Source organism: Salvelinus sp. IW2-2015, linkage group LG14 (genome assembly GCF_002910315.2).
Source record: "Salvelinus sp. IW2-2015 linkage group LG14, ASM291031v2, whole genome shotgun sequence".
In the NCBI taxonomy this organism is placed as follows: Eukaryota; Metazoa; Chordata; class Actinopteri; order Salmoniformes; family Salmonidae; genus Salvelinus; species Salvelinus sp. IW2-2015.
Genome location: NC_036854.1, coordinates 5,857,013 through 5,883,523, shown reverse-complemented (window position 1 = coordinate 5,883,523; position 26,511 = coordinate 5,857,013). Strand labels below are relative to the sequence as shown.

Below are 26,511 nucleotides of genomic sequence, written 5' to 3'. Positions count from 1 at the left end.
TATTGGATGATGCCAAATACAGTTATGGCTCCCAGGTAAGAAATGGAATTCATCGATTCTTGATACATCTTTATTTTTAGAGACCAAGGTCAATGAACTGCAGCACAACCTGCAAAGTGAGAGTGCTGTCTAATCTGGCTTGGTGAGGACAAATGACATGTCAGCCAGAGTGAATGAAAATGTGATTCAACATAGTATAATTTCATTTCTCATGCAAACTGTATACAGCAGGGGAAGGGTGATTTATCTAAATCTAGAACACGTGTCAAACTCATTCCACGGAGTTCCAAATGTCTGCGCTCCACCCTTGTGACTACTACAGTTTTTTTAATAGCATCATTTTTTATATTTGGGCTTGGGGAGGGTATCAAGTCAGGTCGAGTCATAAGGCTCAAGTCCAAGTCAAGTCACGAGTCATTGGTGTTAACGTCAAAGTCGAGTTGCAAATCATCATATTTGCGACTCGAGTCTGACTCGAGTCCAAGTCATGTGACTCGAGTCCACACCTCTGGTAACTGCTGTCCAAAACTGAACTAAGTAGATCCAAATACTTATTTTTTTTATTGTGGACAGCTGGAGATGACAAGTTCAGGGCCCGGTTTCCCAAAAGCCTCTAAATTCATTTTAGAAACATATGGTTCTAAGATTAACTTAACCTCAAGATGCTTTTGGGAAACTGGGCTCAGGCACATAATATTCTGTCTTTCTGCCTAGGAACTTCAAAATGCATTTCTCTTCTGCATAACAAATGACAGGACCTGTTTTCTAAAGAGGACCATTTGTGAAAAATATTACAGCAAAAAGTCCAACACAAAGGATCCATTGTTGAAAAATACATTTTCTTTCAGGTTTTCAGAATTTTTATCCTGCCAAGATTATTTTCATTGCTCAAGTGCTCAGCTCGTTTGAAATACATAACTGTTCATCAAAGGAAAATGAAAGAGTGTGGTAGAATGGGGGGATAAATAGATAGAGCAAGTTATTTTCTACCCCCAATCAGTGGCTGACTGCTGTCAGTCCCAGCTAGGCTCCTGTGGAGAATCTGTCTTGTCAATAGCTGTCTGTGGTCCTCTTCGTCTTACACAAAATGTCCTATATGGACGTGAGAGGCGACTGACTGATCCCTGCAGTTTGCAGTGACTAGTGTGTTTGTGTTGTGCCTACGTAAGGGTAGGTGTGTGAGAGTGTGTGCGTGTTTGTGTGTTTTTAGGAGAGAGATTCTTTATGTGTTGTCACGAACCGGCTCAAAGCCCGTAACAAAAGGGAGACGACGTGGAGATAAGGAATAACAAAACATATATTTATTAAATAAAGTAAACTAAGTACAATATACAATGGTGTGTGTAATCAGTAATGTAAGTGAGTGTTTAGCATGCATGAATGTGATAATGCAGGGTGTTGAAAGGTGCCAAAGCAAACAACCAAAAACCACCAAGATACACAACAAAATCTATGAAGGTGTCTGCATGGAGAGAGTCTCTTCCATGAATGGGGAAGTGGTGTATTTATCCTATGACACAGCGGGCCCAGGTGTTTCCCATGTAGATGACGACCCTCCCAACTCCGCCCACCGGCATCCTAATAAGGAAACAAGAACAAAGAGAGAATACGGCAGACAGAGTGGGAGGGTCGTCACAGTGTTGGCTTTAATGTGTATTTTGAGTGTAATGTGTATGTGAATTTACAAACACACAAGTGTCTAGATCAGGGGTGTCAAACTCATTCCATGGAGGGCCGAGTGTCTGCAGGTTTTTTCTTTAATTAAGACCTAGACGACCAGGTGAGGGGTTCCTTACTAATTACTGACCTTAATTCATCAAACAATTAATTAATTAGAGGAAGGCATCCAATCAGCCAACATCAGAACAACAGAAAATAAGTCAAGCTGAGGTAATGTAGCTAATGTTACCTATCTAAACCAAAATCTAGCTAGCTAGCTTTCATAATATACTGGCTAGACATTCCAAAGCATATCAATGTAATTAGCCAGCTGCTATCTGGGGATGTGATTTGTAAGTTTGCAAGCTAACGTTAGCTTCGTTAGGTTACATTAGCAAACTGTTAGCTAGCTAGGTACCTAACTACCGCAGAGGCTAACGTGACTACTTTCTGCTTTAGTTTTTGCTGGTAAGCAGGAATAAGGAGAATATAATTATGGTCAGATTTGCCAAATGGAGGGTGAGGGAGACCTTTGTATGTGTCTGTGTGTGGTGTAAAGGTGGTCTTGACATGATGGTATAAATTAGGTAAAACAGATTTATTTTGCCTGCATTAAATCAATCAATCAAATGTATTTATAAAGCCTTTTTTACATCAGTCGGTCACAAAGTGCTGTACAGAAACCAAGCCTAAAACCCCAAACAGCAAGCAATGCAGATGTAGAAGCACAAAGTCCTCAGCCACTAGGAGCGCTGCCGTTTCTGGATGAGCATTTCCTCGTTTGCTTATGGCCTTACACAGCTCGTTGAGTGCGGTTTTAGTGCCAGCTTCGGTTTGTGGTGTTAAATAGACAGCTACAAAAAATATAGATGAAAACTCTCTCGGTAGATAGTGTGGTCTACAGCAGCGGTCCCCAACCACATTAGCTGCCGGGCCGCACGGAAAGGATAAATATATATATATTTTTTTACAGATGTATTAAAAAAATTATAGGCTATTTGTGCAGTAATTACATTGAACTTGGTGCAGTCTGTTGGTCCTTTTCTCACCACTCTAATATCTCACGCCCACAACAGTTTACAGATTTTGAACTTGAGTAATGTGCACGCCGCGAGTTCATCACGGTCTGCGTGAGCTGTGTTACCCGACAACTTTGTACTAGCTAGCTATGTTAGCTGACATGAATAAAAACAAACAAACGTCACTGGAGAGCTTCTTCAGGAAGGGGTAAGGGAGATAAAAGTCCCAACAACGATGTTGATAATGCAGAGACAGCAGAGCCAGAGACTGCAAAAAAAAAGAAAGCCTCATTCAAATATGATGAGTCCTACATAAAATATGGATTTATTGCGACAGGTGACTCGCATGCTCCAAGCCCCCTATGCGTAGCATGTGGAGATAGGCAATCTAACGAGGCAATGAAGCCCTCAAAACTGCTTCGGCACATCGAATCCAAGCACCCTGCACTTAACGACAAACCTGATGAATTCTTTGAACGAAGAAAACGTGAACAAGAAGAACAGAAGTAAGTCTTGAAAGCCACCGCATCAACAAATGTGGCTGCACTGAGAGTGTCATACTTAGTGGCTAGCCGTATTGCTAAGGCCAAGAAGCCTTTCACTATTGGCGAGCAGTTGATTCTACCTGCTGGACATTTGCTGTGAACTCTTAGGAGAGGCTGCAGCTAAAAAGATTTCTCAGGTTTCTCTTTCGGCTACCACCGTCACTAGGCGAATTGATGAAATAGCGGAGGACGTTGAGGCATAATTGTTAGAGGCTTAACGAGTCACTGTGGTATGCAATCCAGGTTGACGAATATACCGACGTCGACAGCAAGGCAATACTGCTTGTTTATGTGCGATATATATTTCAGGATGATGTGCATGAGGATATGTTGTGTGTGCTTCCCTGCCTACTAACACAACGGCCACAGAACTATTCAAGTCTTTGGATGACTACATGTCAGGAAAATTGGATTAGTCATTCTGTGTTGGTGTATGCACAGATGGGGCTGCTGCCATGACTGAATGGTTGTCTGGTTTCACTACCTGGGTTAAATAGGTTGCGCCTGAATGTGAGTCTACGCGCTGTCATTCACAGAGAAATGCTGGCTAGCCGAAAAATGTCACCTGAATTTAACTTCGTATTGAATGATGTTATTAAAATTATCAATCACATCAAAGCACACGCCCTTAACTTGCGTCTGTTTGGGCAGCTTTGTGAGGAAATGGACGCAGAACACAAACGCCTTCTCTTATACACAGAAGTCAGACGGCTATCCAGGGGGAGATCGCTTGCCAGAGAGTTTGAGTTACGAGAGCCACTGCAGAGATTTCTTTCAGAAAAAAAGTCACCGCTGACTGTGTCGTGAACCCAATCCCCCCCACCCCTCGTCTTACAAATAGACACACCCCCACCCCTCGTCTTACCGGACGTAGCTGTTCTGTCCTGCTGATGCACGGAAAGTCCAGCCAACTGTATATTATTGGTCGGTAGGATAGTCTCAAACGGAGCTCATCCAGTTTATTCTCCAGTGATTGCACGTTGGCCAATAGAACAGATGGTAGAGGCGGGTTACTCACTCGCCGACAAATTCTCACAAGGCACCCCGATCTCCGCCCCCTGTACCTCCATCTTTTCTTCGCGTGAATGACAGGGATTTGGTCTCAGAGAAATAGTACATCCTTCGCGTCGGACTCATTAAAGTTCACTAAAGTTCTAATCTCTGTGATGAGATTCGAACTTGCAACCTTTGGGTTGCCAGACGTTCGCATTATACGGTCAACCACCCACCCCAATTTCGTTTTTGCCTTAAGTAACCATCTGTCTTATGTAACCATATGAAACGTAACATATCACACTAAATGGAGTGTCTCAGATTTACGTACAGAATAATACAAAATGAGACCAGGTTGGTCACCACAACACCGCTCTCCAAACACACACCTTAGGACATACATGTGGGATCACTGAAGCAATAAGACCGCTTTATAATCGATACAGGAGTCCAGAAGTTAATGTGATAAATATATAACATGGATGGCTTTTTGAGCGACAGGCAAGGAAGAGCCATTGCAGGTACGAAAGCTCTACCTCTCGTGATGATGAATGACTGTCCCACAGAAGACAGACGCAAGCTAGAAGAGCCCAGTGAAAGATGAATGAGACGATTGTGAAAAGCTCATACTACCCAGCTGAAATGACCCAAATGCCCGTCAACAAAATATACCTTTCTCCTTAAAGTCAGACTGAGGTTAAAATTAGAAAGAAACATTCACGTTTCATAGTATGGCAGCACCTTATACCATTGCTGTGTGACATATAGCCTATTATGTTCATTTGGTGGGTTAAGAGATCATTGATTTGTCACAGAAAACCTTTGAAATCCATCTTGTATTTAGTCTGCCTGTCAATCTCACAAGGACTGAGGACTAGAGGGTGAAAGAATGAGATAAGAAGTTAAACTATGGGCTGCTGAGCCATTGAAGTTAGTGGCTGGCTGTACCTTCCTTTCACACACAGGCAATGTGGTTCCCCTCAGGCGAATTAGTTTTCTGATTTGCTGGTCGGTCTACAGCTTGAAAGAAATGAATACTTCACCAGCAGGTAATGACTGTATAGCCTAGGCCTATCCGCTGGCCAAGTAGTTATGATTCTATGGATATATAATTTGTGAAATTGAAATTGTCATGGGATGAGAAGTCCTTAATTTAAATAGACCTACTGTGAAGGCATATATATTTGTATAAATTTGCCTGCCACGAAACTACAAACCGTGCTACAGACTTTTGTTTTTCTGAGACCATCGGTCGATGACAAAGTTGTTTTGTTTCACATGACATTTAGGCTATTTAAAGATACATGACAATATTATCGTCGACTTTGAACACAGTCTGTGTTCTGTCTGAGAAATGCAACCCTGTTAGACCAGTGGTTCTCAATCCTGGTCCTGGGGACCCAAAGGGGTGCACGTTTTTGCGATAGCAGTACACACCTGATTCAAATCATCAACTCATCATCAGGCTTGGATTATTTGAATCAAGTGTGTAGTGCAGGGTAAAAACAAAAATGTGCACCCCTTTGCGTTCCTAGGACCAGGATTGCGAACCTCTGCTGTAGACACATTTAAGAAAAAGTTTTGTTCTATTTTGACCAATGATCAAAATTGAAATATAAACATGATCATCCTATAAATGTTAATGGTTGTGATATAAATGCATAAGATTCCCTTGGGCTATCGTTGAGAATAAAGGTCAATTTCAACCCTCTATCTTACCCTCCCGCCTAGGAAATATCACCAAGCCCCCGTAAACGCTGCTGGAGGGTTTGATTGGTCCATAAACTGTGTATTTGACCCAGTGGGTGTTTTCCGTCTTGAATTTGATTTAATAACATTTTACTGGAGCGCGAACAGGAAAGGATCCATCTTCACTGCGGCTCCACCACTAAATCATTTGGAAGGCGAATTAGAAGAATGGATCGGTGTTATGGATTAAATCACATAAATTAATGCAGAAATAATAAATACATGCTGATAGCTGCCAGGGACAACTGCCTAGAACAGGCAACAGAAACAAGATAAACACAAACTCTTAATTTAAGCTATTTATGGATTAAATTTCACGAAAGCATTACTATGATTTGCTCCACGCTGTCTCTCGCCCTCACAAACACACACAGCTTTTTAAATTCTAAATGTTTCTCTTGGCTTTCGCCCTCACAAACACACACAGCTTTTTAAATTCTAAATGTTTCTCTTGGCTCTCGCCCTCACAAACACACACAGCTTTTTAAATTCTAAATGTTTCTCTTGGCTCTCCCCTCACAAACACACACAGCTTTTTAAATTCTAAATGTTTCTCTTTGCTCTCGTTCTCACTCACACACACTTCTGACCACTACAGTAGCGATGCTTTATGGCTCTATAACAACTGGTCTAAGGTTTTACTGTATAGCTTGGTATGGGTAAGGTATGGTCTAGGTAGGGTCACCTGGGCTGCATTCAGTATGTTTTTAAGTTCTGGAATGTTCAATTGAATGAAAGCGATGCTGTATGGAACAACCAGTTGAAAAACGGGGATGGGTTGGGTTGTGGAACACTGACAGCATGGCCACTGCCCATTTAATACACCACTCATTGCTTCAAGCCACATCTCGCCAGACCCACCAAACGGGAAGAAACATACCTCAAAGTCTGTTCAAGAACGTCCAAAAAACATTTTGGGAAAACGTGTTGTTCAATACAAACCGTTCTGCAACGTAGAAAATGTCCAAACAAACTCAACGCACCTCTGTTGTTTGTGCGTTCTGGGCACCAAGTAACCACTCAGTAAAATAACATTCTGTACCACAGAGCATTATGGGTAAACAACAACATTCCGCCCGTGGCGGCATCATGGGAGAAAGTTGGCTGCTTCAAACCTATCCAGCACTCTCAGCTCCTTTGAAGTTGGCCACAGAGAGGCGAGTCTCCACATGAACTCAGTTCTTATTATGCATGCATTAGAAGTGGTCTGGAGGAAATGTTGTTTTGTTACTTACACATAAGGACCTGAATAATATTGCATTGTTCGGATATGTAAACAAATATGACTTCTAAAAAGAAGTTTGGAGGAGTCTTATTCTTCCTCTGGCAGCAGCCTCTTCCTTCAGACGGAGAGGGAGAGAGAGAGAGTGCAGGCTGGCTTTTTATTTATTTTTATTTTGCAGGAAATTACATTTTCCTATTTGCAGCAGCATTAAGGCTTATACATAACAAAAGCAACCATCATTTGTATCTGCAGGGAGCCACCATTGACTATGAAAATACACAATTTCTCTCAGAAGGTAGCGGAGGTGACACAGCAGTAATCCCTTCTTACTGAGGAGTATAATGTAGAGAGAAGATAGGCTGAGAGCAAAAGAGGAGCAGTTTATATTTCTCTTCTTTCCTAAACTCACCCTCATGACAGTGAAATTCTCACCTTGCCACCGACTTTGTGCCTGACCCAGTTTATATTTACTGTTGTCTGGATCCGCAACTCAGGCTGGATCCTGCAGGAGCTACAAGCCTCAGTCAGTCATAAGTATTCCATTAGCAGCTCTGCAGTCACCACAACAGCTTCAAGGTGCCTTTTTGAAATGTCAGCTCTGTTCATTGATTAATAAAAACAAGGGTTGAACAAAAGGTCCTTCTAAAACCCCAGCAGACAACAACAGAAATCTACAGACAATGTTCTGGACTCAACTGCCTTTTCACGACACAATTAGAAATAATACCTTCAATAAATAAATGAAAAACAACCCCAAAGCTACAAAACAAACACATCACAATGAGAAGTATTAATAGCTTTCTGAACCTGTTGGCAGCAGCTAGTAGAATTCCCTCCGTGTTCCTCGTCATTGGCCAGTTTATGACAGCCATTCAACTAAACTGGTCATTTGCATTGGATCAAATCAGTGCAGAGGTTGATATTCACTTAAGTTATTTCACCTTCTGGCATCTTCCGCACAAATCATGCCGGGTGTACAGATGATTAATGCAGTACTTCAACTAAACATATTTTCTCCACTGTCTCTATGGCAGACTGGCAGACAGCCATGCACAGCTAGGCAGCAACACTCCACACCACAGGGGGCTCTACCCTCATGTTTGCGGGTAGCAAACAGAGGTGCGCAGGCGTCCAAACTTCTGCATGAAGTCCTCCTGGGCATTTACCAGTGCCTCCTCGTCGATGTACACCGCCGCCCTCCTGGCTGTGACAAAGTACTGCACCTTCCTCTTGCTCCAGCCCAGGACGTACATGAGAAGACCGCACACGGCTGCGGTGGAGCGCCCAACGCCAGCGTTACAGTGAACGTAGACCGTGTGACCGTTCTCCAGGAGACCGTGCAGCAGGAAGACAGCCTGGGGAAGCACCCTAGTCCGGCCTGCAGGGGGCGACATACAAAGATATGTCAGAGGAGGGCTTTCTGACTATTCTTTACTAATCCTGGACATTTCCCAGATCCATACAAGGATCCATAAATGAGGGCTTCATGACTGTCTACTTCACTCCTGGAGAGACACAGTTGCAGTCCTGAACCTACCCCAGACCCCCCTCTCCTTCCTCACCTTCAGTGCTCATGTCTGGTGTTGGGATCCACACGTACGCTAGGCCACAGTCCCTGTACAGGTGCATCATGGTCTCTGGGGTCATTTCTTGCCCGGGGTCGCGGCGGCAGCCGGACGAGTTGTTGACCATATCCCCCTCCGTCTGAAAGTTCATCACTGCGGTAACACCCAGCTCTTCCTTCAGCTTGAGGGTCACATGCTCCACCTGGCGAGGGCAGCTACCCAGAAACACCCGGGGCAGGACTCTGGAAAACGAGCAGAGGGAACAGTGGGGTGAGGGAGACAAAGAGGGGGTGACAGAGTTGGCTTGATGCTCAGCCATACCCGGTGAAGGACCCTGGTAGCAGATAGGGGCACAGGAGTTGAGGGAGTGGGGTTGATTGAGTTGATGTGGTTGAGGGAGTGGGGTTGATGAGGGAGTGGGGTTGATAGGGTTGATGTGGTTGAGGGAGTGGGGTTGATGGAGTGGGGTTTATGGGGTTGAATGAATTTTTTAGAAACTCTCCCAGACAGACCACAGGCAAGTGATCTAAAGCTGTTTTCGCTCATCAAATTTCTTTCTCCACACAAAAGATACAAAAATTCCCCACTTCTCGGAAAAGCGATCTCTGTCCTTCATCTCATCGCTCTGTCCCTCTCCTGTCATTTTCCCCAGCTGTTTTTGTCCCCTGACCTCCTCCCTTCATTTTGTGCCCTGTCACTCTCAGCCAGACTCCATTTAGAGCTCATTAGCATGCTTCAAATCAACAGTCAGTGGGAGGAGGTGACACATAAAAGCATGGACAGCTTCACAGAGTGATGTCCTCGAGTGACACCAAAGATGGTGGATAAATGAAGATAGTTCACACAGGCCGTTAACCATTGAAAGAAAAAGTCAGTTCTGGTCTACTTAACTGGGTGTGCCTCCCATAGACACCAATGCAATAGCAGCTGGTCTGGTCTACTTAGTTCATTGACTTTTATTGAACCAGAAAAAAACTGAGTGAGGTGTCTCGCTTCCTCTTTCGTCTCTGATGACATCACAGGGATGGCTCTAGTTGAGCCAGCAGCTGGTGGCTGGTGCCCACAGACCTCTGGGTTTTAATGGAAAACCAGGGCTGTGGCACTCAAAGACAGATGCTGCTGATTTGATTAAGAGCTCAATGGGGATTATTCAGGAAGTTTTGCCTCCACATTAGATTTAGAGCTGGTTGTTTTTCTAAGAAAGCCTCTCTCTACATCCGGAAACTCTATTCAGTTCTGCTAAAATCCAGTGGAATATAGTGATTCACATCTCTCATAGAAATGGGCATATTGATTCAACACAAGGGTACAGTGTAAATTTCTCTAAAAAATCCCAAGTGTGTAGTTTTGTATTTAGTAGCATCTACAGTAGGTTTTCGTGTTCTCCTCACTGTGAATCAGCTTTAAAACATGGTTTAAAGGCTTAACTGGCCCATTTGGTACAGATGAAGGTGTGGGCTGGTGTGAGATCATATTCTATCCCACTGGGTAAACTTGGCCAGCCCTGGCATGGCAGTAAACAGAAGATTACAACAGAAACAAACATATCTAAACTATTGAAATAGCCCAACTGTACAAACATGTTTGAATTTCATTAGCAAGACAACAGTAAAGTCATTGGGAGTCACCTCTGATCAATGCATAGCAGACATTGCTCCTGTAAAGTGCATGAACCTCTCTTTCAGATAAACAATGATACATGTATTAGAGAATGAGGTGTATATGATACCAGTGGCTACACTGATACCAGCCTGGAATTCTCATTTAAAAAGCTAATTTGCCTCCTGCAGCACAGAGGTCCTTGACAAGATCTTGTAAGGTCATGGGCCACAAATGACAAATTAAAGCCAGCTGGACCTAGCCAGTGGCCACCCTCTCTCTCATTTTCATGCAAGGTGTGTGTCCAGAGCTTCAGGGGGACCAGGCTAATTTCCGCTGTGTCCTGCAGCTCAGCGCAGGGTGTGTGTGTTACCTGAGCAAAGAGGGCAAATGTGTGTGTGCGTATTTTCTACTGTAATGGGTCTTTGTCATTTATTTCACCCCACTTTTTCCTATTGCCCGTATTCAGAGGGGTTGGGTTAAATGCAGAAGACACATTTCAGTCGAATACATTCAGTTGGACAACTGACTAGGTATCCCCCTTTCTCTTTCACCCATAATTATCAAAGTCAAAGAACCACACATCCAGCACAAAAATGTACTGCTCAACTCTATTTCCAATCAGAACATTGAATGACTACATTGAATACAACCTCTCAATCTGCTGTTAGTAAATTACTTAATTTAGTTCAACGTGCCACTGAATTGTTATGACACAGCCAAATGAAATGACTCGCCATCTCTCTCACAGTTTGTGAAGAGAAGGAGGGAACAAAAATAAGAAAATAAATGATGGTGACAGTCTGGCTGTCACATTGGAAAGGATTATTATCAGTGACCTCCCCTAGGCTTTGCCCTCCTCTTTACAACAATCTATTTAAGGTCTTTAACACTTTTAATCTTTCGTTACTCTAATGGATTTGGCGAGCTATCGTTAACGAAATGAGCTATCTATGAGGTGCCCAGAGGACATAACTAAATATTGACCTCCCCATCTCTCCAACAAGTGAAAAGAGAAGGTCATGGGGTTGATGCGATACAACCACTAATGGTTTAACTTCTGAAAAGCCCTTGAATGCGTTGTCCCACTGAATTAATTGCTGAGTGCCTTACAAAACCCAGTTCCCATAGTAATTAAAATGGTGTGTGAGAGAGCAAAGCTTAAAAAGGAAGGAGGAGAGTAATCATGGCTGGCTGTCGCTGCTTGGAGATTGAAGAGGGTGAAGCATCACACTCATGACATGAGGATGTGGTGGGAGGAGCCATTCACCTCAGGATAAATACAGGTAACTGACAAAATAAAGGAAACATCAACAAAGTGTCTTAAATTTTTATTTATTTTTATTTTAACCATTATTTAACTAGGTAAGTCAGTTAAGAACAAATTCTTATTTATAATGACGGCCTACCAAAAGGCAAAAGACCTCCTGCGGGGACAGGGGTTGGGATTAAAAATAAAAAATAAATAACATATAAATATAGGACAAAACACACATCACAACAAGAGAGACAACACAACACAACACTACATAAAGAGAGACCTAAGACAACAACATAGCAAGGCAGCAACACATGACAACACAGCATGGTAGCAACACAACATGACAACAACACGGTAGCAAAACAACATGGTAGCAGCACAAAACATGGTAGAAACATTATTGGGCACAGACAACAGCACAAAGGGCAAGAAGGTAGAGACAACAAGGCATCACACAAAGCAGCCACAACTGTCAGTTAGTGTCCATGATTGAGTCTTTGAATGAAGAGATTGAGATAAAACTGTCCAGTTTTGAGTGTTTGTTGCAGCTCGTTCCAGTCGCTAGCTGCAGCGAACTGAAAAGAGGAGCGACCCAGGGATGTGTGTGCTTTTGAGGACCTTTAACAGAATGTGACTGGCAGAACGGGTGTTATATGTGGAGGATGAGAACTGCAGTAGATATCTCAGATAGGGGGGAGTGAGACCTAAGAGGGTTTTATAAATAAGCATTAACCAGTGAGTCTTGCGACGGGTATACAGAGATGACCATCTATACAGAGATGAGGAGTATAGAGTATAGAGTGCAGTGATATGTCCTATAAGGAGCATTGGTGGAAAATCTGATGGCCGAGTGGTAAAGAACATCTAGCCGCTCGAGAGTACCCTTACCTGCTGATCTCCATAATCTAGCATGAGTAGGATGGTCATCTGAATCAGGGTTAGTTTGGCAGCTGGGGTGAAAGAGGAGCGATTACGATAGAGGAAACCAAGTCTAGATTTAACTTCAGCCTGCAGCTTTGATATGTGCTGAGAGAAGGACAGTGCACCGTCTAGCCATACTCCCAAGTACTTGTATGAGGTGACTAACTTGAGCTCTAAACCCTCAGAGGTAGTAATCACACCTGTGGGGAGAGGGGCATTCTTCTTACCAAACCACATGACCTTTGTTTTGGAGGTGTTCAGAACAAGGTTAAGGGTAGAGAAAGCTTGTTGGTCACTAAGAAAGATTTGTTGTAGAGAGTTTAACACAAAATCTAGGGAGGAGCCAGCTGAGTATAATACTATCATCTGCATATAAATGGATGAGAGAGCTTCCTACTGCCTGAGCTATGTTGTTGATGTAAATTGAGAAGAGAGTGGGGCCTAGGATTGAGCCTTGGGGTACTTAATAGGGTGTTGGGGCACCATAAGCTGCCAGAATAGCTTCAGTGCGCCTTGGCATAGATTCTACAAGTGTCTTGAACTCTATTGAAGGGATGCAACACCATTCTTCAACAAGAAATTCCATAATTTGGTGTTTTGTTGATGGTGGTGGAAAACGCTGTCTCAAGCACCGCTCCAGAATCTCCCATAAGTGTTCAATAGGGCTGAGATCTGGTGACTGAGACACACACACCCTTTAAACCCCCTATGATCCTCTGAGACTCCTCTCAAAGTCACTGAGATCTCTTCTTCTAGCCATGGTAGCTAAAATAATGGGCAACTGGGCATTTTTATACATGTCCCTAAGCATGATGGGATATTAATTGCTTAATTAACTCAGGAACCACACGTGTGTGAAGCACCTGCTTTCAATATAGTTTGTATAACTCATTTACAACGTGTTTCCTTTATTTTGGCAGTTACTGCACTGAAGTTACAGGGAGCACATTTTTGGGAACATTAAGTTAATAGTCATAAATTATTCCAAGACAAAATAATACCAAGACAAAATAAAATCTACATCTTATTGAAAGAAGCTATTTTGTTTTGAAAGGGGCAACTTAAATTGGCAGAATGTGGAAGAGAGCTCCATTAAAAAAGCTGTCCCACTTACCAGGGAAACACAACCCCTCAGGGGAACTCATTAACTTTTACAGCATTATCAAATTATGTACACACCAGTTTTCACATCACAAAAGGCAGGCAAACAATAACTTACAACAACCGTCTCATTTCATTACTGGGGGAAGGGGTGCTGTAGTTAAACTCACTAGGATACAAGTCTGTCTCTAGTGTTTGCTTGGAGGCACAGCTATCCACTGATGCCTCAAAGAAAAGAAGGAGGAAACTGATTATTTGAATAATGCAAATAGCCAACTCTCTCTCGCACGTGGGATGGCTACAGACAACCTCAAACACTCATGAGCGTTGCAAAGGAGTCATGCCACCTGTGGGAAGACAATGGGGTCAGGTATTATGTTACCTGTTGAAATGCATGGCCTGCTGGCCGGCCACACCAAAGTAGAAGTCAGTCGTGTGCTTCATCTCGTCCGTATGACCTGTCTCCTCGATCCAGTGGCCAATAGGGTGGCAGTACACCCCGTCCACCAGGTTGCTCTGGTCGTACACACAACATCTGTCGTGGTGGGAACCGTTGCCTGGGAATAAAGCAAATAAAGCATGTTTGTATTAAAGGCAAAGATGATCTATTATATTGACAAGATAGCCAGTGACCGCTCTAACAAGGTCGAGATCAGGTGGGACCATTCTAGCCAATGAGAGGTCAGATACCTGTGTGAACAGGCACAACTAAGTTGTTTTTCTCAAAGTTGCCAGAATACCACGTGCATCAACTTATATTAGTACATTTGTAACAGCTTAACATTACGAAACTTCTATTCGATCAAATAAACCTAATGTAATTCGACACTCTCATAGAATAGACCTCTATACAAAAACAGGCTTGTATCACGAAGACAGATTTTGGGCGGTGTAAATTCTCTTCTCACTTTAAGGTGATGTGTGCTGGTAGGTACTGTAATAGCCCTTCAAGTAAGCTTATAAAAAAAGTTATTCATGAAGTTATTAGTCCTATTCACTGTTAATCCAATCATTTGCAAATAGGCCTAGAGGACTTCGAGCTAGGCTTCATGGAAACCATTCACATGTGTATCTTTATCAAGAAGATATAGCAGGTGCCGGGGGCTGATCTACTGGTAGTGCTGCAACGGTTAGATCCCCCACTCACTTTCTGAACTGTCCCTCTCATCCATCTCATATTCTAATCTATCTTTCAACAAAACTTCAAAATACCGCCCCAAAACATATTTATTTAAAGAAGATACAGCAGATGAGTGAGATTGCAGGGAATGATGGACGAGATATTGCAATTTGGTGGGCCATTGTAAGACGTTCCTTCCGTCCTGGTATTCATTAATGTGGTAATGGGACAAGCATGCTATAATCACCGTGCGCCGCCCTTTCTGTCAAAAAGTGCCAACCCCCTGAGCCTGTGCAATTCAAAGATGTGCCTTTGCCACCATCAAGTGGTTAAATGGCTTATTACAGATGAAAGAGGCAGAATAATTCATACTGAACTTGTAGTCATCTAGGCAATAACTTGGTAAAAGAAAATTACATTGGATACTTTGAAGAATTTGTTTAACACTTTTTTGGTTACTACATGATTCCATATGTGTTATTTCATAGTTTTGATATCTTCACTATTATTCTACAATGTAGAAAATAGTACAAATAAAGAAAAACCCTTGAATGAGTGGGTGTGTCCAAACTTTTGAATGGTACTGTAAATTGAATGGTACTGATTTTGATTTCAATCTTCAATAGGTCTTACACAAAGCATTCCATGACTATGAAAATTATTCTGAATCAGGGAAGGATGGAGATTTTTTTCTGTTGTAATAAACAAGCAACAATATATATATATATATATATATATATATCGAAATTTAAACAACAATAAAAGCCTTGGATTTTTCTCCAACCTTCCCTGATTCAGAATATATAATTGTCATAGTCCTGGCACACTTTATGTATTGAAGATTGAAATCCAAAATATAATTATAATTATTATTATTGTTATTACTATTATATATTTTTCCGTGTGGATTGTTCTGCATCCACTCCTGTTTCAGAATATGCCATCTTCATAGTCATTGCAGGCTTGGTTTAGAGGTCTGTGCTGCCATGAGGTCGAAGAAATTGTCCGTAGAGCTCCGAGACAGGATCGTGTCGAGGCACAGATCTGGGAAAGGGCACCAAAAAATGTCTGCTGCATTTTAGGTCCCCAAGAACACAGTGGTCTCCGTCATTTTTCAATGAAAAAAGTTTGGAACTACCAAGACTCTTCTTAGAGCTGACCACCCGGCCAAACTGAGCAATCGGGAGAGAAGGGCCTTGGTCAGGGAGGTGACCAAGTACCCGATGGTCAGACTGACAGAGCTCCAGAGTTCTTCCGTGGAGAAGGGAAAACCTTCAGGGAGGAAAGCCATCTCTGCTGCACTCCACCAATCAGGCCTTTATGGTAGAGTGGCCAGATGGAAGCCGCTCTTCAGTAAAATGCACATGACAGCCCGCTTGGAGTTTGCCAAAAGGCACTCAGACAATGAGAAACAAAATTCTCTGGTCTGATGAAACCAAGATTGAACTCTTTGGCCTGAATGCCAAGCGTCACATCGGGAGGAAACCTGGCACCATCCCTATGGTGAAGCACGGTGCTAGCAACATTATGCTTTGGGGATGTTCTTCAGCGGCAGGGACTGGGAGACTAGTCAGGATTGAGGGCAGGATGAACGGAGCAAAGTACAGAGAGATCCTCGATTAAAACTTGCTCCAGAGTGCTCAGAACCTCAGACTGGGGAGAAAGTTCACCTACAGGACAACAACCCGAAGCACACAGCCAAGACAACGCATGAGTGGCTTCGGGACAAGTCTCTGAATGTCCTTGACTGGCCCAGCCAGAGCCCGGACTTGAACCTGATGAAATATCTCTGGAGAAACATGAAAATAGCTGTGGAGCGACACTCCCCATCCAACCTGGCAGCGCTTTAGAGGATCTTCAGCGACAAATGGGAGAAACTCCCCTATATCCGGTTGTGCCAAGCTTGTAGCGTCATACCCAAGACACAAGGCTGTAATTGCTGCCAAAGGTGCTTCAACAAAGTACTGAGTAAAGGGTCTGAATATTTATGTAAATGTGATACGTTTTTTATGTTTAATACATTTGCAAAAAATTCAAAAAAACTATTTTTGCTTTGTCATTTATAGGGTATTGTGTATAGATTGTTTTTTCCCTCATCAATTTAATCAATTTTAGAATAAGGCTGTAACATAACAAAATGTGGAGCAAGTCAAGGGGTCTGAATACTCTCGGAATGCGCTGTATATTAGGCTGTTTGCATTACTGGGCTATATCAGCCAATATACTAGATGTAGTTTGAAGAGAGCAGAGTTGGAAAGACTTGCACTCTCTTGAGCTATTTTTATAGCCTACCTTTTAGTAGTGGAACAAATTTCAGACAGAGAAATATGGGTGATCAATATTTATTTTCAGGCAATGTAGTAAACTATAGCCTAGTCATATTTAGGGAGTACATTTTCTTGGAAAGACAACTGCCCCTTGCATCTGCACCCATGTATAGGCTATAGCCTACTCTATTTAATTGAGACCACATGCACACCTGATCTGGCAGGTATGGCTACTGAACAAGAAGCAGCAAGAATGACGACAGCGATACTTGCTATGTTTTGCATATAGGATATAGCCTACCTTTTAGGAGGACAATTTGCAGGCAGAGACAAATAGGTAATCAATAGTTATTGAAAATGAAAAAGCATTGTACCATTTCCTTTTTGATTGCACTTCAACTCACGTTGGTTGAGCGCCCACCACTTCTTTCTATTGTCAATATGTATTTACATATTTAAATATTGTAGTTCATTTCATATTTAAGTTAATTGCCACGTGATTGCCTGCCCATGTAGGTAGCCTACTCTATTTCAATGAGACCACACATAGGCACACTTGAACTCGCACCCCCAATTCGGAACCGAGGTAAAGACAGTTTCAAGTTGGATATTCGAAGGATATTCACGTTTTCAAACCACTTGAGCCACAGTCTCCAAATAAGTGTCATGATGTTGGAATAATTGCGCACAACATTGCACAGGTCTTATTTTCATGATTTGGACATTCATTCGCTTTCCAAAGCTAATAAACACGTGGAAATGTGATTAGCATTTTGTATTCCTAGATGAAAGTACAAACTTGTTTTACATTCAAATGTCAATAGCTCCTTGGTCATGTGACCTAATGACTTCAACCAAGGTTCAGAATGTCCACTGACTTACCCTTCTATATTGCACACCCTTTAGTTTGTCCATTTTCATCTCACAAGATTTTACATGTATTTTTCAAAATGTAAAATTTCAATAGCTCCTTGGTCATGTGACCTACCTCAAACAAGGTTCAGAATGTCCACTGACTATACCTTCATATCGCACACTCTGATGTTTGTCTACTTTCATCTCATGCTGTTAGACTTAAATCTGTAAGCTTTGCAGGCCTTCATTTTACACGGGTGTTAAACATTTTTTTTTAAAGTTAACAAACGTTCCAGCCTCGCAATAACTATCTTTCACATGGACACTGAAAAGATCCGCGAATGGCTGTATGTGGTATGGATCAAGGACAGGAGAGGTGTTCGAACAGAGGTGCTTAAAGGAAGGCGCACAGGGAGGCCTCATGAAAAACACTGTTTCATATGCTCTTTTTAATCACAGTAATAGGCAGTGGTTTGTCAGTCAGAGTGAGCTTGATAAGGTGAAAGAATGCTTTTCATAGCATCACTTTCATATACTGTACATTAGGACAAATCCTTCTACGTTGAGTATTAGAACGCAGTTTACATAACCTGATAATGCCTTGATATTTGAGTGCATTCACAACAAGCCACCTGCAGACAACTTACAAAATGCAATAGTGCATTTGAGGGTTCGTTTTTCTGATAAATAGTTATTTGATGCATGGCCTACTATTTCTAACTGGAAAAATAAATTCCTACGTCTTTTGTGAGTAAAATCCTTTTTCCAAAATTGATTTAGGTACATTTTTGTGAAGAGGTATGAGGGTTGTGATATGGGTCATTTAATAGTAAAATCATTTAAGGGATCAATACATTTCTATATTGCTTCCCCAGTATCTGCATGAACCACCAGGCCAAGTGTTTTTGGTTGAAAGAGAAAGAGGAGGAATCTTAAGACGCTGCATTCAAATTCAGGTCTTAGTTATTCCATTGTACTGGATCTAATACCTTTTACATACATTCATAAGTGTAATAATTTTTTAGGACATACTGTGAAAAACACTCTTGGCTGCTGGCTCTGTCACTTTCAGACATGCGCAGAGCAGACTGAAAAGGGAAGGGTAGCTCTTGACTTGAACCACAGGGGTTCTCTGTAAAGAGAGAGTAATCCAAAAGGCACAGACACACCCCTTGACTTTCAATTGGCACCCTTGACCTGTATGTATTCTCTCCTGATTGGCTCTGTTGTGCACAGTCTGGCAGTCTGACTAAAGCGCCAGAGGTATGAGGAGAGACATCCTCCTTTGTATTTATGGGAACAAATATTTCCTAACACTTTGGATCCTATTCTTGGACAGTTAGAAGACACAATGCATCAATGCAAAAAAATAATAATACTAATTACTGTCCATGAGTAACCTCAACCTTGTGGGTGTTTGGGCCAATAAAGTGCCAACTCAATTCTACCACTGACTAGTCTCTCATGCCCCTATGAATGGGGACACATGGCAATAGTTTTTAATCTAAACCAGCCCTTTTTTACTGGAGTACACTAACCCCTAATTGGGGCTCTTTTCTTGACACACAGTAGCAGTTGACCAGATAAGTGGTCAATAAGATCAAAAAGTAGATTTTTGTAAGGGTGTATTACATCCTGTGCTGGCCCCATTGTCATATCCATTCTAGATTCTGAGTGGTAAAATCATAGCTGAAAAATGCCTCTATGTATGTGTATACATTTTCCGACAAGACAGAATTGCCAAAGGAGTGGAGTTGCAATCTACTGCAGAGACAGCCTGCAGAGTTCTGTCATACTATCCAGGTCTGTGCCCAAACAGTTCGAGCTTCTACTTTTAAAAATCCACCTTTCCAGAAATAAGTCTCTCACTGTTGCCACTTGTTATAGACCCCCCTCAGCCCCCAGCTGCGCCCTGGACACCATTAGTGAATTACTTGCCCCCCATTTATCTTCAGAGTTTGTTCTGTTAGGTGACCTAAACTGGGATATGCTTAACACCCCGATCGTCCTACAATCTAAGCTAGATGCCCTCAATCTCACACAAATTATCACGGAACCTACCAGGTACAACCACAAATCCGTAAACTCGGGCACCCTCATAGATATCATCCTGACCAACCTGTCCTCTAAATACACCTCTGCTGTCTTCAACCAGAATCTCAGCAACCACTGCCTCATTGCCTGCATCCGTAATGGGTCCGCGGTCAAACGACCACCCCTCATCACAGTCAAACGCTCTCTAAAACACTTCAACGAGCAGGCCTTTCTAATCGACCTGGCCCGGGTATCCTGGAAAGATATTGACCTCATTCCGTCAGTAGAGGATGACTGGTTATTCTTTAAAAGTGCTTTCCTCACCATCTTAAATAAGCATGCCCAATTCCAAAAAATGTAGAACCAGGAACAGATATAGCCCTTGGTTCCCTCCAGACCTGACTGCCCTCGACCAGCACAAAAACATCCTGTGCCTTACTGCATTAGCATCGAATAGCCCCCGCGCTATGCAACTTTTCAGGGAAGTTAGGAACCAAAATACACAGGCAGTTAGGAAAGCAAAGGCTAGCTTTTTCAAACAGAAATTTGCATCCTGTAGCACAAACTCCAAAAAGTTCTGGGACACTAAAGTCCATGGAGAATAAGAATACCTCCTCCCAGCTGCCCACTGCACTGAGACTAGGAAACACTGTCACCACTGATAAATCTACGATTATCGATAATTTCAATAAGCATTTTTCTCCGGCTGGCCTTTCTTTCCACCTGGCCACCCCTACCCGGTCAACAGCTCTGCACCCCCCCACAGCAACTTGCCAAGCCTCCCCCATTTCTCCTTCACCCAAATCCAGATAGCTGATGTTCTGAAAGAGCTGCAAAATCTGGACCCCTACAAATCAGCTGGTCTAGACAACCTGTACTTTCTCTTTCTAAAATTATCCACCGCAATTGTTGCAACCCCTATTACTAGCCTGTTCAACCTCTCTTTCGTGTCGTCTGAGATTCCCAAAGATTGGAAAGCTGCCGCGATCATCCCCCTCTTCAAAGGGGGAGACACTCCAGACCCAAACTGTTACAGACCTATATCTATCCTACCCTGCCTTTCTAAGGTCTTCGAAAGCCAAGTTAACAAACAGATCACCAACCATTTCGAATCACACCGTACCTTCTCCGTTATGCAATCTGGTTTCCGAGCTGGTCATGGGTGCACCTCAGCCACGCTCAAGGTCCTAAAAGATATTATAATCGCCATCGACAAAAGACAATACTGTGCAGCCGTATTCATCGACCTGGCCAAGGCTTTCGACTCTGTCAATCACCGCATTCTTATCGGCAGACTCAACAACCTTGGTTTCTCAAATGACTGCCTCGCCTGGTTCACCAACTACTTCTCAGATAGAGTTCAGTGTGTCAAATCGGAGGGCCTGTTGTCCGGACCTCTGGCAGTCTCTATGGGGGTGCCACAGGGTTCAATTCTCAGGCCGACTCTTTTCTCTGTATACATTAATGATGTCGCTCTTGCGGCTGGTGATTCTCTGATCCACCTCTATGCAGATGACACCATTCTGTATACTTCTGGCCCTTCTTTGAACACTACGTTAACTAACCTCCAGATGAGCTACAATGCCATACAACTCTCCTTTCGTGGCCTCCAACTGCTCTTAAATGCAAGTAAAACTAAATGCATGCTCTTCAACTGATCGCTGCCCGCACCTGCCCGCCCGACTAGCATCACTACTCTGGATGGTTCTGACTTAGAATATGTGGACAACTACAAATACCTAGGTGTCTGGTTAGACTGTAAACTCTCCTTCCAGACTCATATGAAGAATACAAAATTAAATTGAGAATCTGCTTTTTATTTCGCAAACAAAGCATCCTTCACTCATGCTGCCAAACATATCCTCATAAAACGGACTATTCTACAGATCCTTGACTTCGGCGATGTCATTTACAAAATAGCCTCCAACACTCTACTCAGCAAATTGGATGCAGTCTATCACAGTGCCATCCGTTTCGTCACCAAAGCCCCATATACTACCCACCACTGCGACCTGCATGCTCTCGTTGGCTGGCCCTCGCTTCATATTCGTCGCCAAACCCACTGGCTCCAGGTCATCTATATGTCTTTGCTAGGTAAAGCCCCGCCTTATCTCAGCTCACTGGTCACCATAGCAGCACCCACCCGCAGCACACGCTCCAGCAGGTATATTTCACTGGTCACCCCCAAAGCCAATTCCTCTTTTGGCCGCCTTTCCTTCCAGTTCTCTGCTGCCAATGACTGGAACGAATTACAAAAATCACTGAAGCTGGAGACTCATATCTCCCTCACTATCTTTAAGCATCAGCTATCAGAGCAGCTTACAGATACTTGCACCTGTACATAGCCCATCTGTAAATAGACCATACAACTACCTCATCCCCATATTGTTATTTAGCTCCTTTGCACCCCAGTATCTCTACTTGCACATTCATCTTCTGCACATCTATCACTCCAGTGTTTATTTGCGAAATTGTAATTATTTCGCAACTACGGCCTATTTATTGCCTCACCTCCCTAATCTTACTTCATTTGCGCACACACTGTATATAGACTTTTCTATTGTGTTATTGACTGTACGTTTGTTTATTCCATGTGTAACTCTGTGTTGTTGTTTGTGTCCCACCTCTTTGCTTTATCTTGGCCAGGTCGCAGTTGTAAATGAGAACTTGTTCTCAACTGGCTTACCTGGTTAAATAAATGTGAAATAAAAAAATAAGAAATACTGTATGTGGGAATTTCTTATGTCCATCCTACATGTAGTGTTGGTACATGGAATATTCCTCAACTGCATATATCATAAATTGCTATTGCAAATAGAAGTATTATGTTCAACAACTGACATTTTAAAATATTATTTTGACAAACACTTTGGTGCTTACAATTCATTCTCTGTTGTCATAGATTTGGTGGGCACTGTCATCTGTGATATGACTTTCTTTAAGCATGTACTGAGGAAACTGTCACTTAATATTTTTTTCTTACAGTCTACAAACCCTCTACATTTATTCACACTGTGATAGGGTTGGATCCTATATGCTACTTTTATTACTGTCCTGTAAATGGGTCAGTGCCTATAATTTAGGCTGTGTGTAGAATGGGGCATAAAGGAAATTACCTCTACTACTAAATTACTACTAGATTATAGTGATAAGGAAAACAGCATACAAATTTGGCCTGTGTATTCATTTGCCTATAACTAATCAGAATTCCATTATTTTTACATAAAAATAAAAAAATACTTCGAAATGAGAAGATCCTGCCATGGAAAAGACGACTGGGTGGACATAAAGTGGAAAGGAGGGGAAATAACACACCTTCAGCTGCAGGGTCTTTGTAATGCAGGTTTGATAGATATATTTTCAATAATGAATGGGTTAGCTGTTATGTGACAATTAGGTCAAAAACTCTATTTAATTGTTTGGTGTAGATGGCCAAGGAAGTGGCCCAGAACTTCCCCAACATCCCCTCCCAAATTGATATGGAACCTTCAAAAACCACATGGAGCAACTGCGAAAAGAAATGGCTGAGGACATACTAAAAATGGCTGGTATGTAATGACATTTAATTCAAAGTAAATGTAAATTCTTTATTTTTATGTAGTAGTGTGGGACAGCCATATGTTCAGTTCATGCCTATGATTTCAGAGTTCAACAAAGCCAACAACTGCTTCATGTGTGCCACTGATAAAGAACCTGGATGTGGCCCAAAGACTGACTGGGTTAGTAATTTAATTTAACATGTTTATAATCTTTTGACAACAGTGACGGCATGTAAGACAATTTATGATATAACACAATGGATGGCTGATTCGTCATTCGTCATACTGCATTGATATTATTTCTAACGCGTTACGCTTTGTTTTAGATTGAATGTTTTGCATGCCAACTGTGGTTCCATGTGCTGTGCCTAGGAATGAAGACAAGAGTTCAACAGAGTAAAGAACACAAACTGGAAGTTCAGTCTTTGTTGTTGAAAATGTATGCTATACCCCATCCACACTGAAGAGGCTCTGAAATGTACATCAACCAGGGATAAAGAGAAAGTTAACACGGTGAAATGTTTCATACTTATTTGAAGTTAAGTGTCTGGTGACATGTTGGAAAAGACTAAATCTACAATTTCTGTTTAATTTGTCAATATTACATTTTTATTCATTTATTTACTGGCCACCATTACTGTGGTTACATGTTCAGTATATGTATTGACCAGCAAACCCACTGCAGCATACTTCACTAGCTCACTCTCCATCCCTGCTTTGGACAATTAATAACATGACACTCGTACTTTGCCCTTTTCCTTTATGGTTGATATTAACAACGAAAGGAGATATTATCTGTTTCTCTCCTATTGTGTAGCCCTGTTAAATACGGTGGAAAAATAAAAAAACAGGGAAAATAAGTACTTAGAACTACCAATTATTATAGTTAAATATTAAAGAAAAGGGTAAACACAACACTGGACTGAACCCCCTAATTGTCAAACTAATATTAATGTACAACAATATAGAAGATACATGACTAGAGGTTATGCAATATGGCTGTATATCCACTGCATGCTTCTTAGGTTTGTAATTGACATGACCAAGGAGCTATTAAAATTTTACATTTTGAAAAATGTATGTAAAATCTTGTGAGATGAAAATTGACAAACTAAAGGGCGTGCAATATAGAAGGGCAGTCAGTGGACATTTTGAACCTTGGTTGAAGTCATTAGGTCACATGACCAAGGAGCTATTGAAATTTTGCATTTTGAAAAATGTATTTAAAATCTTGTGAGATGAAAATGGACAAACAAAAGGGTGTGCAATGTGTAGGTCCACTGAGTGGACATTCTGAACATTTTTTGAAGTCACTAGATCACATGACCAAGGAGCTATTGAAATTTTACATTTTGAAAAATTCATGTAAAATCTTGTGAGATGAAAATTGACAAACTAAAGGGTGTGCAATATAGAAGGGTAGTCAGTGGACATTATGAACCTTGTTTGAAGTCACTAGGTCATATGACCAATGAGGTATTGAAATTCAAAAATGGAAATAATAAAAAATTGTGCGAGATGTAAATCGACAAAAAAGTGTGTGCAATGTGTGTCTATGCCATCGGGTTAGCTAGAACCAGTTTAGAAAGTTTTAGGAGTAATGGTTAAAGAGCTATTGAAATTTGAAATGTTTGATTTGTCACTATGTTGACGGTCCCTAACTGCTGTTGGTGGATGTAAGGAAAACTACAGGCGAATATCCGTCGAATATCCAACCTGAAACTGCCTTAACCTCGGTCCATTAGGAGGAAAGAGGCTACTGAAGTTGAAGCAGCGAATTCTGATTGTGTGTGAATTATGCGACATGTATGTACTTTTAATACAATGGGTAGGTTTAGGCTGACGCATACAAAGCAGAAAGTCAACAGTTTCCAAATAATCTGAGGGACAACTAAAATATTTTCATCCCTACATCGTCTCGCAGCCGACTGAGCTACAATGATATCCGCAGGTATGCTACCCTCTAGCTTAGTTCAATAGCTATTGACGAGAGAGAACCGAATATTCAGCAAATATCCAGTATAAAACAAAATTTACCTCGGTCTAGGTAAATGGCATGGAAACAGATGGAAATAGTTCAGCATTGAGTATGGCCTACAGTAGCCTAAGTAATTCGATTATCTTAAACAGTTGTTGGCTATAAACCCAATCACTGACTAAATTGTAACTATTCATTTTATAATACCTTCCCAGATGAAATTGCCCCCCACTCGTTTGATGAACTTCAACCACAGGCTCTCTTGGCACGGTTCTGCCAGATGCACGTCGGCGATCCAGAGGCAAGGTTCGCGCATGGACAAAACCACCTGCGTCCGTTTCATCAGAACCGCATTGTTTGGGTCCCAGTGACCCATCTCCGGACGGGACCCTAACACAAACACCTCTACGTCCGGGCACTCCGGAGTGAGAATGACGCCGAACCTGTATAACATCCCCCTAAATTAAAAGGTCACTACGAGATACAATATTGTCGCGGTTTAGTAGCCTACTGGTAAATTACGCTTTCATAGCTCACTCCCTTTGCGATAAAGGCTGCACAGCAATGCCATTGCGTACAATAGTTTCCAACGTGTAGGCTATCTTTACTTGACATTACCACTGCGTTGAATTTTGGGCAGACTATCATATTCATTTGCCCTAAAAATAAACCTAGGTTGAAAACCCCCCAGCTGGGACTACCTACAGTGGCTGGGTGAGGACAATTTTCCTTGGTGCGCTGTGTCATGTAAAGGTGCATGCACCGCATACAGAACCAATCAGTCGATATAATCGATAACTATTATCAGAAATCACGAGATATGAATCAGACAGTGGGGCGCCGCTTGACACACTAGTTGGTCAGAAGGTTCAAATCAACGTTTCATATCGTACTTTACGAGTAAACAAAAAGCATCAACCACTGCTGTTTTACACCCCCGTATACGTTGGTGGCGGTAACGATCATTTTTATTGTGCTGCAACTAAAACGTGTAACTAAAACTAGAAGATATTCTACATGATTTACAAAGCTAATGTAATGATTTAAATACATGTTTACCTCTGGATAGCCCGCAAATATG

General features: G+C 42.0%; 1 protein-coding gene and 1 long non-coding RNA gene across 3 annotated transcripts; one reads left to right on the top strand and one right to left on the bottom strand.

The window, feature by feature from the left end:
• Positions 1-7,340: 7,340 nt before the first annotated feature.
• epm2a (EPM2A glucan phosphatase, laforin) lies at positions 7,341-26,129 on the bottom strand. The gene is made up of 4 exons (XM_024000964.2): positions 25,638-26,129; positions 14,020-14,194; positions 8,753-8,997; positions 7,341-8,568 (listed from the first exon to the last, which is right to left on the bottom strand). Exons 1-4 carry the CDS (start codon positions 25,882-25,884, stop codon positions 8,285-8,287), a joined length of 951 nt encoding a protein of 316 aa, XP_023856732.1. The 5' UTR covers positions 25,885-26,129; the 3' UTR covers positions 7,341-8,284.
• Positions 23,415-24,293, top strand: LOC139028643 (uncharacterized). 2 transcript variants are annotated; one of them, XR_011480848.1, is made up of 3 exons: positions 23,415-23,461; positions 23,559-23,632; positions 23,825-24,293. It is a non-coding gene; the product is annotated as an uncharacterized lncRNA (long non-coding RNA). The 2 variants fall into 2 exon arrangements; XR_011480849.1 differs by having other exon boundaries at positions 23,779-23,866.
• Positions 26,130-26,511: the final 382 nt, after the last annotated feature.

Bases quoted from the DNA above. Each gene is read 5' to 3' on its own strand.
- epm2a (XM_024000964.2), bottom strand. From the start codon at position 25,884: ATGTTATACAGGTTCGGCGTCATTCTCACTCCGGAGTGCCCGGACGTA. The intron at 8,998-14,019 runs GTAACATAATAC...CTCGTTTTCCAG, and splicing joins CAGGCCATGCATTTCAACAG to AGTCCTGCCCCGGGTGTTTC. The intron at 8,569-8,752 runs GTGAGGAAGGAG...CGCCCCCTGCAG, and splicing joins ACCAGACATGAGCACTGAAG to GCCGGACTAGGGTGCTTCCC.